Source organism: Microtus pennsylvanicus, chromosome 7, assembly GCF_037038515.1.
Source record: "Microtus pennsylvanicus isolate mMicPen1 chromosome 7, mMicPen1.hap1, whole genome shotgun sequence".
Lineage (NCBI taxonomy): Eukaryota > Metazoa > Chordata > Mammalia > Rodentia > Cricetidae > Microtus > Microtus pennsylvanicus.
Window position 1 is genome coordinate 51,496,033 of NC_134585.1, and position 10,156 is coordinate 51,506,188.

General features: G+C 44.2%; 1 protein-coding gene across 2 annotated transcripts; it reads left to right on the forward strand.

Moving 5' to 3' along the window:
- The first annotated feature begins 213 nt into the window (after positions 1-213).
- Positions 214-9,049, forward strand: Enpp5 (ectonucleotide pyrophosphatase/phosphodiesterase family member 5). Of its 2 annotated transcripts, none has more exons than XM_075980683.1 (4): positions 214-571; positions 3,136-3,999; positions 5,354-5,530; positions 7,731-9,049. In XM_075980683.1, the coding sequence occupies exons 2-4, from the start codon at positions 3,171-3,173 to the stop codon at positions 8,141-8,143; spliced, it is 1,419 nt and encodes a 472-aa protein (XP_075836798.1). In that variant the 5' UTR covers positions 214-571; positions 3,136-3,170; the 3' UTR covers positions 8,144-9,049. The 2 variants fall into 2 exon arrangements, with proteins under 2 accessions (XP_075836798.1, XP_075836799.1); XM_075980684.1 differs by having other exon boundaries at positions 381-480.
- The last annotated feature ends 1,107 nt before the right edge of the window (positions 9,050-10,156 follow it).

The window sequence follows — 10,156 nt, forward strand, 5'->3', positions numbered from 1 at the left end:
GTTCCAGGCCAGCCTGAGCAAAATGAGATCTTGTCTCAAACAATAAACATCATCTCATGACAATTCTTAGATATTCTGGTGACCCTCCTCCAATGAAAACCTACAGAATGATGTCACCAGTCTATGATAAAGGGAGTAGAAAACTCAGAACAAGTGATTGAACAAAAGTGGCTGTAACAAACATTAGTTTCAGACTACCAACCACTGGGATACGGCATTATGGTCCCTTAGCATCAGTGAGGTAACAGGCCTAATAGAACAGTTCCCAGTGACAGGCTTTCTCTGAGCCTGGCCACCAGGTCCCCCTCCTCCAAACCCAGGCAGCGCCCGCCCCCGCTTCTACTGATTGACAGGCAGCACAGCTACTCCTAGGGGCGGATATTTTGCCAGGTTGAACGACAAGCCTGAGGGAGCCAATGGCGTTCCAGTAACAGGGTGGGCGGCGACGGGTCAGGTGCTCTTCGCTGGGACTCCCTGCAGGTGAGCCTACGGGGATTCGGGACCCGCTGGCGTCCCTTGCTCCCGGCCAGCTCCCCGGCCCTAACGCTCCGGAACCGACCGACCACAGCCGGTGAGTCCCCGGGAATAAGTGGCCTCCTTCCCCGAGGCCCACACTGGGGCTATCACCAGGCCAGGGGGCCGGGGGCGGGGAGGCCTAGTAACCCCGACGGTGAAGAGCCGGTGCACCCACCCCACCCCCTCGAACACCTTTCTCTAAGCCCACTCCTCTTCCCTGCCCTCTGCCCTTTAGTTGGTGCTCTTGATTGCACAGGCTGTGGGGGTGGAGGAAGCTGGGGCAAGGAAGGACTGGGAAGGCCAGCTTGATTTGCATCCAGATCTAAAGGTTTTCAGGGCTTTGTGCCATTTCAGCATAGAAAAGAAAGAGATCTGTCCATTTTTCTCATCCCCACCCCCACCTGCGCTATGTCACCCACGTATTTATGTTGGTTTTTATTGACAAACATTTCTGAGCTTTAGACAGCACTTCATGTCTTCTCAGCTCAGTTTGCCCCAGGAAAAGAGTTTTCTTCTATTTACTGCAATTAACTGAAATTTCTAAAATAGATGAAAATCAGATGTTCCGTGCTATTGATTCTTTCTTGGCGTTAAATTATATTTGGTTGATAATAAGTTTCCCTCGTGTTAGTGGGATGGGAGACAAAACCGGGGGAAAGAAATAGGGGACGAAACCGGGATGGGTCACAAAGGTTAGTCAGAATACTTGCAATATCCTGCATACAATTAACTCCCCCATTGCAGCCCTCATTAATGTTGCTTCCAGAATTGGAAAAAAAAAAAAGAGTGGCATTCATGATACAATATTAAATTTATGTTTGGAATCATTGTCATGAGATCCGTGTTTAAATGAGTTTCAAGTTTAGGTGAAACTACAGTTAAAAACAAAACAAATCTTAGTCTGGCAGTGGTGGTATACACCTTTAATCCCAGCCCTTGGGAGGCAGAGGCAGGCAGATCCTTGGGAGTTCAAGGCCAGCCTGGTTAATCTACAAAGTAAGTTCCAGGACAGCCAAGACTACATAGAGAAACCCTGTCTTGAAAAACCAAAAAACGAAACAAAAAACAAATCTTACCTTAAGCTCCTATGCAAGCAAAGCCAGCATGCCACACAGGTTACATTCACCTCAGTCTAGAATACAGCAGGGCAAGACCGGGCCTCTTCTGAGTTATGATAATGGCTTCACTGTGTTTGAATTAGGAAGATGCTAAAGCTGAATATAAGAGATTTCTTTGCATGAAGCCATGATGAGAACTGGTCAGATTTGCACAGGATCATTTATCCATGCTTCTTCTTTGCATTGACTTTTAAGAAACGTGCACATGTTAAAGAAAAACAAATGGGGACTCAAAGAAATTGAATCTTGGGAAATGGTTTCTCGATGCTGACTGATTGTAACCTGGATCGAATTGGAGAAGTATGCTTCCTTTATACCTAGTTTAGAGTCTGTTTGTGCAGTGCACAGAACCCGAAGATTTGATGGTTAACAAATTAATATAGATTACATTTTCTAAATATAGTTGAAAGTTACAAAGTTTATTTCATTCAAGAAACCATGTTTAGTTGGGCAGTGGTGGAGCACACCTTTAATCCCCTCACTTGGGAGGCAGAGGCAGGTGGATCTCTGGGTTTGAGGCCAGCCTGGTTGATAAAGAGAGTTCCAGGACAGCCAGGGCTACACCAAGAAACCCTGTCTGGAAAAAACAAAATCAACCAAACAAAAAAGAAATATTTTTGTTACTTTTCTCTTTATAAAAATACCTTTTAAGCCGGGCGGTGGTGGCGCCCGCCTTTAATCCCAGCACTCGAGAGGCAGAGGCAGTCGGATCTCTGTGAGTTCAAGGCCAGCCTGGTCTAGAAAGAGCTAGTGCCAGGACAGGAACCAAAAGCTATGGAGAAACCCTGTCTCGAAAAATCAAAAAAAAAAAAAAAAAAAAGACAGAAGATTCAAGCATAGGGGTTGACTATGAAAATGTATATTTTATGTGTGTGTGTGTGTGTGTGTGTGTACGTACCACTATTGAATAAGTCGATAATATTTTCTGTTGCTAAGTTTCTGTATTTGTCCTATTCATAATAAAGTCAGGAGTCCCTTAACTATATAAAAGTTTCTGGACAGAATTCTGGGTTGGGCACGTAAGATGGCTCAACAGGTCAGGTGCTTGCAGATAAACCTGACGGCCTGAATTCACTCCCAGGGGCTCCCATAGTAGAGGGAGAGAAGTGGCTTTCAGAAGTTGTTCTCTGACTTCCACAGGCACATTATGGCCTGCGTGTGTATAAATGCACCACACACACACCAAATAAAAAGGTAATAAAAATTTGAAAGCATTCCAGATCATTCTGAAAGTGTCTCTGAAAAGTCATATATGCTAATCATCTTTTTAAATGTCATTGTGGAGCCCATTTAAATGATTTCTTTAAGGAATATAGTTTGATGGTTTAATGGAAAGTAAAAAGTTGTTTTGTTTTCTTTTTAAATGGCACTTAAGCTTTTGGCCCTGGTGTCCTGTTGTCAAGTAGAGTTCTGCACCACAAGTTTTCCAGGCTGTGACTCAGTTTGGAAGGAAATGTACAAATCCCAGTTGTTACCATTAACTTCTCTGTTTGTTCTACAGATTACTTTATGCTGAGCTGATCAAGGACTTTGAAAATGATTCCAAAGTTTTTCGTACTGTCTTGCACACTGGCTGCCCTAACTCATTCAACTACATTTTCTCTCCAGCCAGAACAGCAGAAGGTTCTAGTGGTTTCCTTTGATGGATTCCGCTGGGATTACTTATATAAAGTTCCGACACCTTATTTTCATTATATCATGAAATACGGTGTTCATGTGAAGCAGGTCACTAATGTCTTTATCACGAAGACCTACCCTAACCATTACACTCTGGTCACTGGTCTCTTTGCAGAGAATCATGGGATTATTGCAAATAGCATGTTTGATCCTATTCTGAACAAATCTTTCTCTTTGGAGCACATGGACATTTATGATTCTGAGTTTTGGGAAGAAGCCACACCCATATGGATTACCAACCAAAAGGCAGGGCACGCTAGTGGTGCAGCCATGTGGCCAGGAGCAGACGTAAGGATCCATGAGACGTTCCCTACCCACTACCTACCTTACAATGAGTCTGTTTCCTTTGAAGACAGAGTTGCCAAAATCATTGAATGGTTTACAGCCAGAGACCCCATCAACCTCGGTCTTCTCTACTGGGAAGAGCCTGATGACACAGGCCACGATGTGGGACCTGACAGTCCCCTCATGGGGCCCGTCATTTCAGATGTCGACTACAAGTTAGGGTATCTGATAAAAATGCTGAAAAAGGCCAAGTTATGGAATAATGTGAACCTAATCATCACGAGCGATCATGGAATGACCCAGTGCTCTAAGCAGAGGGTGATAGAACTGGACCGCTATCTGGATAGAGACCACTATACCCTGATCGACCACTCGCCTGTAGCTGCCATCCTGCCAAAAGAAGGTAAGTCTGACCTCACGCCCATCCGAGCCTAGCACTGCACGCGCCCAGCGTTTACGCTCCTGTCCTTCAGAAAGTCAGTGCACTTGTGTCCTAACAGTGTACTAAGATTTAGTTCTTAGACTTGGAAAGCAAAGATCTCTTTTCCCCTGCCTAAATGCTGACACCTGGGCTATAGGTTTTAAGCATTTTAGAATCACATAGTATGATAAAAATAATTATGACCCCCCCCCAGAAGAAATGGATATGGCCTTTGAATATAATTACAGTCATCTCTTGGAAGCCTGTGACCGTCAATAGACCCTTAATGAAGACCCCTTTATTAGAGAAGCAATAGAGAATAAGAAAGAGAAAGTGCGTTTGTCAATCTTGGGCTTATTTTCATTTCGGTCAGCAAGTTTTAACAGTACCTTACATTCTTTGTAAAAAACCCCCAGTGTTGGCTACATTTTAAAGATAGGTAAATCTTTAACACCCAGAAGCCGCAATATGTGTAGCTGAACGTGCAAGGCCTGCCTTTCCAGATGAAACTGTAGCACCTTGGAGGGTTGGACTTGTGTCAAGGTAGAGAATGGATTTTGAAACACTGTGCTACCTCACCAGTGGGAATTGTGCGCTCTCAGGGGAGCTAAGCAGAGTCTATTATATAGCCACATGGAAGTATGCGTGTGTGCCAGTACACACAGTTTGCAACTCATAGGTCTTACCAATCCATTAGATTCCCTCAGGCAACTGGAGTGCTATTGTGGTTTTCTCTTGTTGAGGTGTGGGGACTAGAGAGACAGAGGACAAATGGATTTGATGAACCAAAGTTAAAGATAGTGGCGAGGTGTGGTACATTGGAAATTCTGGGCTATTCTCCAATTCCCCCAATATACTGGGGGCCTTTCCATTTCTCAGGCTGCTTGCCATCTCTGAACATCCTCTCCCTACCTGTGACCTCCACATACCATGCTCTTCTACAAAGATTCTGTCCCTACATCCGTAGTGGCTGACTGCCACGTGTTTAGTCTAAGCCGTGATCTCATTCGGGTTTCACAAATCCTTGATATTTGGTAGCATCTATAAGACAGATGATGTGTGTGCACCTATCTGCATGTTTAAGTCTTCAGAAAGTAGGGATTCCTGCTTCTCTTAAAGACCCTTTATTCTGTAAGAGAACGTGCTAGTGACAGAGGAGTAACCATTGCTATTTCCGCCTCTAGATTCTTTCTTCTTCAGGGTGCGGAGTCCACCACGCATGACTCCTCTGTTTCCTTGTGCTCGCCCTCCCGGCCCTTTCCATCAGCTGGGAGTCTCCTGCGTCGGCAGGAATGCGAGTCTTGTTCTGGGAACCTCTCTCTTCCTTCCTCCATAGGGAAGTTCGATGAAGTCTACGATGCCCTGGCCGGTGCCCATCCTAATCTAACAGTCTACAAAAAGGAGGAAATACCAGAGCGATGGCACTACAAGCACAGTGATCGAGTTCAGCCAATCGTGGCCGTGGCCGATGAAGGGTGGTATATTTTGCAGAATAAGTCAGACGATTTCATGTGTGAGTATGTGATTGTATTTCTTTCCATTCTGCACCGGTTCTTGCTAACGTGGAGGCTGCGGATAATACAGCAGTTTACTTGCTGATTTTTCTTAACTCTCTGCTCCTTTACTGTTGAAGGGTCTGTGTCGTATCAATACTCACCTAGAAATGTTTCTTAAGATATGTACATGGGAGACATACAAGGTTGAGGATAGAGCATGGTGGCAGACATGCTTGCCTAGCGTGTAATATGTTAATAAGGCCCTGGGCTTGATCCCCAACTCTGGGAGAAAAATATAGAAAAGTGTTGCTTTAGATAGAATTGGGCTGCTGCCCTGTTCAGTGACTGAAAGCGAAGCAGTTGCGTGGCCGTGTGATTGTGGTGTTCGTGTGGCTCCAAACAGCAGATAAGTACATTCTGGTTGCTGAGCATTTGTGCCCACACATAATCTGTAAATCACTATTCGATCACATCAAGGAAGCTGGGGAGGCTGTGTCATGGGAATCATTTCTGCCTTCATTTGTTCCGTTAACAAACTCTGCAGGTCTAAGCAGTCACTCAGAAAAGGTCTGCTATCTTTGAGGATGTGTGTGTGTGTATGTATATATGTATGTATATATATATATATATATATATATATATATATATATATATCAATTTTAAGTTAACATCCATTTAGGGAGACATCATAGGACTTTGGTTCTGTGCACTACAATTGCTCAATGGGCTGCTCACATTTATTTTTTGATAGAAAAACCTCAGTGATTCTGTTTCGATTACATTATGCTCATTTAGCCAATGGATAGGATTCTACAAGTTACTGAGTCCAAAGGCAGGCTTCTCTAAGGGCATCCTTTGGCACAACAGTATGTAGATCAGCTGGAAATGGCTGAAAAGGCACATCCTTGAGCCCAGTCTACATGTGCTGAATTGGACACTGGGAGGACGTGGCCTAGCCCTCAGCCTTTATGTGGCTCCAAGGAGTCTCATTCACAGTGGCGTCTGAGAACCATCTCCCTTGGGTACTCATTATTAAATACTGCCCATTAAATCAAACATTTATTTTAGCAACTACCATTATTTAAGATTTCCTCCTAAATCTGGTTCTCTGGCACATGTTATATGAAAGAATTATTACTGCCTTCTTATATGACTTAGAATCTAGGTCTCAACTTCTCACAGAAATGATGGCAACCACCCTTAAATCAGTCCTGGATAATATTATATAATGGTTTATTTTTAATGTTATTATCAGTTAAGCAGATGAGCAAAGTACCTTGTCTGATACTTGCTATATTGGTTCATAAGCCCAGCGTCATCCTTCCTTGAATAAACTGAAAAGAGTTATGTCATTTAGAATGACTTCTGCAGGTGGATCACATTGACAGGAAGACTTCAGATTACTTTTGAAATGACAGATCAGTGACTTTCAGAGAGTGGACTTGAATGTTCACTTTCTGCATTTGGATGCTGTTGTGAATTTCCTTGTAGCAAGGATACGTAAGAGAACTGGAGTCATGAGTCAGTTTTTATTACTCTAAAATAAAAGGCTGTCAGTTTTCATAGGTCACCATCTTCACAGTAACCATTGCCACGTCTTTGCTCTGATACTATGTCAGCCAGCCATTCAGTTTTTAATAAGTAGCTCTAATCCTTTGTTTTTGAATGGAATCGCTGGGTATGCACGCCAGAAGACCGACTTCTTAAGTTCTCACTATGCCTACACGTTCTGACCTGGTTTTCATAGTGGGTCGTAGCTGTGACTAAAGGGTGGATCGCTCTACTGTCTTGTGTTTATGTATTGCTTTCACTTTCTATTGGGGATTATGGGGTTTGCTTTTACTGTTAAGACCAACACCACCTTGCTTTAGAATGATTAGACATTGTAGCTACCCTGTAAGTGTTTGCTAAACGTCAACCAACCCTCGACAGACCATCCACCTGCATTTCCCACCTTGACTTGACCCAGCTCTGCATGTTCCCTTCCTTCTTTGCTGTCTAAGGGAGTAGAGACCATAAGAAAGATTTGTAACCATTTGATTTCTTGAGGTGATTTGTGGGGTTGACAGCAGCAGAAATTAGAAAAGATGATTTCGTTTTTGTAAAGTCAAATGGGATAAAATTTGCACTTGAGGTCAGAACATGACCGTACGATAAATCTTTCCATTTGAATGCCATCTGGTTGGCTAACTTCTTCATGCATTTTCTCTTTCACAGTAGGCAACCATGGTTATGATAATGCATTAGCAGAAATGCATCCAATATTTTTAGCCCACGGTCCTGCCTTCAGAAAGAATTTCACAAAAGAAGCCATGAACTCCACAGATCTGTACCCGCTGCTCTGCCACCTCCTCAATATCACCGCCCTGCCACACAATGGATCATTCAGGAATGTCCAGGATCTCCTCAGTTCAGCAACTCCAAAAGTTACTCCTTACACACAGAGTACTACACACAAGCCAGGCGAGTATGAGCCAGAGGAGTCCTACCCTTATTACATAGGCATCTGTCTTGGCAGCATTATAGTCATCGTATTCTTGGTAGTTCTCGTTAAGCATTTAATTCAGAGCCAGGTGCCTACTTTACAGTATATGCAGGTGGAAGTTGCTCAACCATTGCTGCAAGCGTAGTGCTTCTTTAACACGGAATGGCATTTCGAAGTAGAGGTTGCAAAATTCTATCAATGGTGAACCTCCAACTTCTAGGAAGCTAATTCCTAGACATCTGCACAGGCCATCAAGCAGTTACTCTTGGGCACACTCACACCTACCTACATACACACAGACAGATCCAAACGCTCCTGTGTGCACACGATCAAAGATGTTGGTGAGAGTACATCTCCCCTGCTTCCTGTGGTTTAGGGGGTAGATCCTGCTGTACTGGGGTTGGCGTGTGCGTACAGTGTACAGACTTAACAGCTTTGCACTTTTGACAGTACCTCAGACGTTGCACTTTCCTATCCCACGAGGTACCTTTCTCTGAAGTGCACTTTATCACTATGCCTAGTAACTCGGTTGACAATGACAACCTTTTGCATCTCTATCACCAAATACTAGCATTTCCTGTACAGACGGAGGGAAGTTTCGAGCAATTCTCGAATTATGTAGAAATCTGTCTCCTTGAATGGGAGGAGGAAGAGAAAGTGAAGGCGTTGAAAACTCGAGGGGACCAAGTTTGTGGCCTGCATGTTGGAGAGATGCATTTCCAGCAGCAGGTTGCCTTGTGCCTATTTCTAGTTCCGTCTCCTCACCAAGGAGCAAAGTTTTCATTTACTTCTTTCCTCCGGTAGATTCAAACACTGAAAGATGCATTCTAAAGCTCTTCCCATTAGTCATTGCTTCTTGTTGATGAGTGCTAGTCCTGACTCCATCACGAGGATGCCATGCTCTAGACCTCCTTTCTGTATAGTGTAGCAGGGGTCCGAAGGGCAGAGACCAGGCACCGTCTCTGCAGTGTTTTTATTCTGCCTGTCATTATTCGCATATTTGCTAATAACGCTATTAATCACATTAAAAATCAAGTGAGATTAAAAAAAATAGCATTTGGTTTTGCTTATTTGTTGTTTCTGATGGCATGGAGTGAAGTACAAACATCTTTTGACCCCGAGACTTTCAAAACCCAGAGTTGCGTAAGAGGACAAACTGTATTAGGTGACATAGGTCACCTAACCCTTGGAGAGGGGTCTGTGGAGCCTGGAAAACAGATCAAGCAGGACCTCACACGAGATGTGCACTCTGTCACTGCAGTAACAAAGGGTGCCTCCAGTGGGGGGGTAGAGTCTCTTGGTGACAAGAGGTACGGGAACACGCAGAACTCGGATTACTTGATTTTGTTTCAGGAAATAGTTGCCTAGCCAGCTTCCAGGTGTTGACTGAAGTCAGAGGTAAATCCCTTTCTAGCCATGCCACTGCCCAGCTCGTCGCCTGGAGCTTCCTCATCATCTCAGCCCCCAGTGTCACAGCAGCTTAAAGCTGTGCCTCTAGATGGCTAAGCAGTGAAGAAGTTGGGGTGACAGAGGACCCGCAAAGAAAAGCTTTCTCTAGAAACGACACCAAAATAGCCACGAAGCCCACAGAGCACGGGGTGATGGTCGTCAGCATATTCACACACCTGCTAGCTTTTGGCTGAAGTGGCATGGTTATTTCCGAGCAAAGGGACTGGCTATGGGTGGAAAGTAAAGTGACAGAGACTGGATTTTAACATGTTCCCTAAGATGTGGTGAATCATTGACAAGGATTACGCTGCTCCTCCTAAGTAAGGTAAAGGACACTAGTCTATAATTTTCATGTCAGTAGAGACCTCTGAATAGGGCAGAAGGGAATAGATGTAGATAGTCAGGATTCCAGAAGATGCTGGGAGGCCAGACGTCGTCGGTGGCGAGTGGCTTGTGAGTGTACACTCTGGCTATCTACATCCCGAATGTGTGCGCACACACTGACTGACGGTGACTGTGAATGCTGCGGAGACACCAGCACAGTGACTTGGAGGATTAGCTCCTTTCAGAGCACTGCTGTTCAGATGCCATACAAGTGTTCCTTCGGGTGTGTTCAGTTCCCTTTAGAAGGCGCTATTACCTCAGAACAAGTGATATAGCGCATCACAGTGTAGATAGGTTTGATTACTGAATGGTTTGTTACAGAGAC

What these genes read in the sequence shown, in the direction of transcription:
- Enpp5 (XM_075980683.1), top strand. Translation starts at nt 3,171, where the DNA reads ATGATTCCAAAGTTTTTCGTACTGTCTTGCACACTGGCTGCCCTAACT. An exon ending in TGCCATCCTGCCAAAAGAAG is followed by an intron (nt 4,000 to 5,353) that starts GTAAGTCTGACC and finishes CTTCCTCCATAG; the next exon opens with GGAAGTTCGATGAAGTCTAC. An exon ending in TAAGTCAGACGATTTCATGT is followed by an intron (nt 5,531 to 7,730) that starts GTGAGTATGTGA and finishes TCTCTTTCACAG; the next exon opens with TAGGCAACCATGGTTATGAT.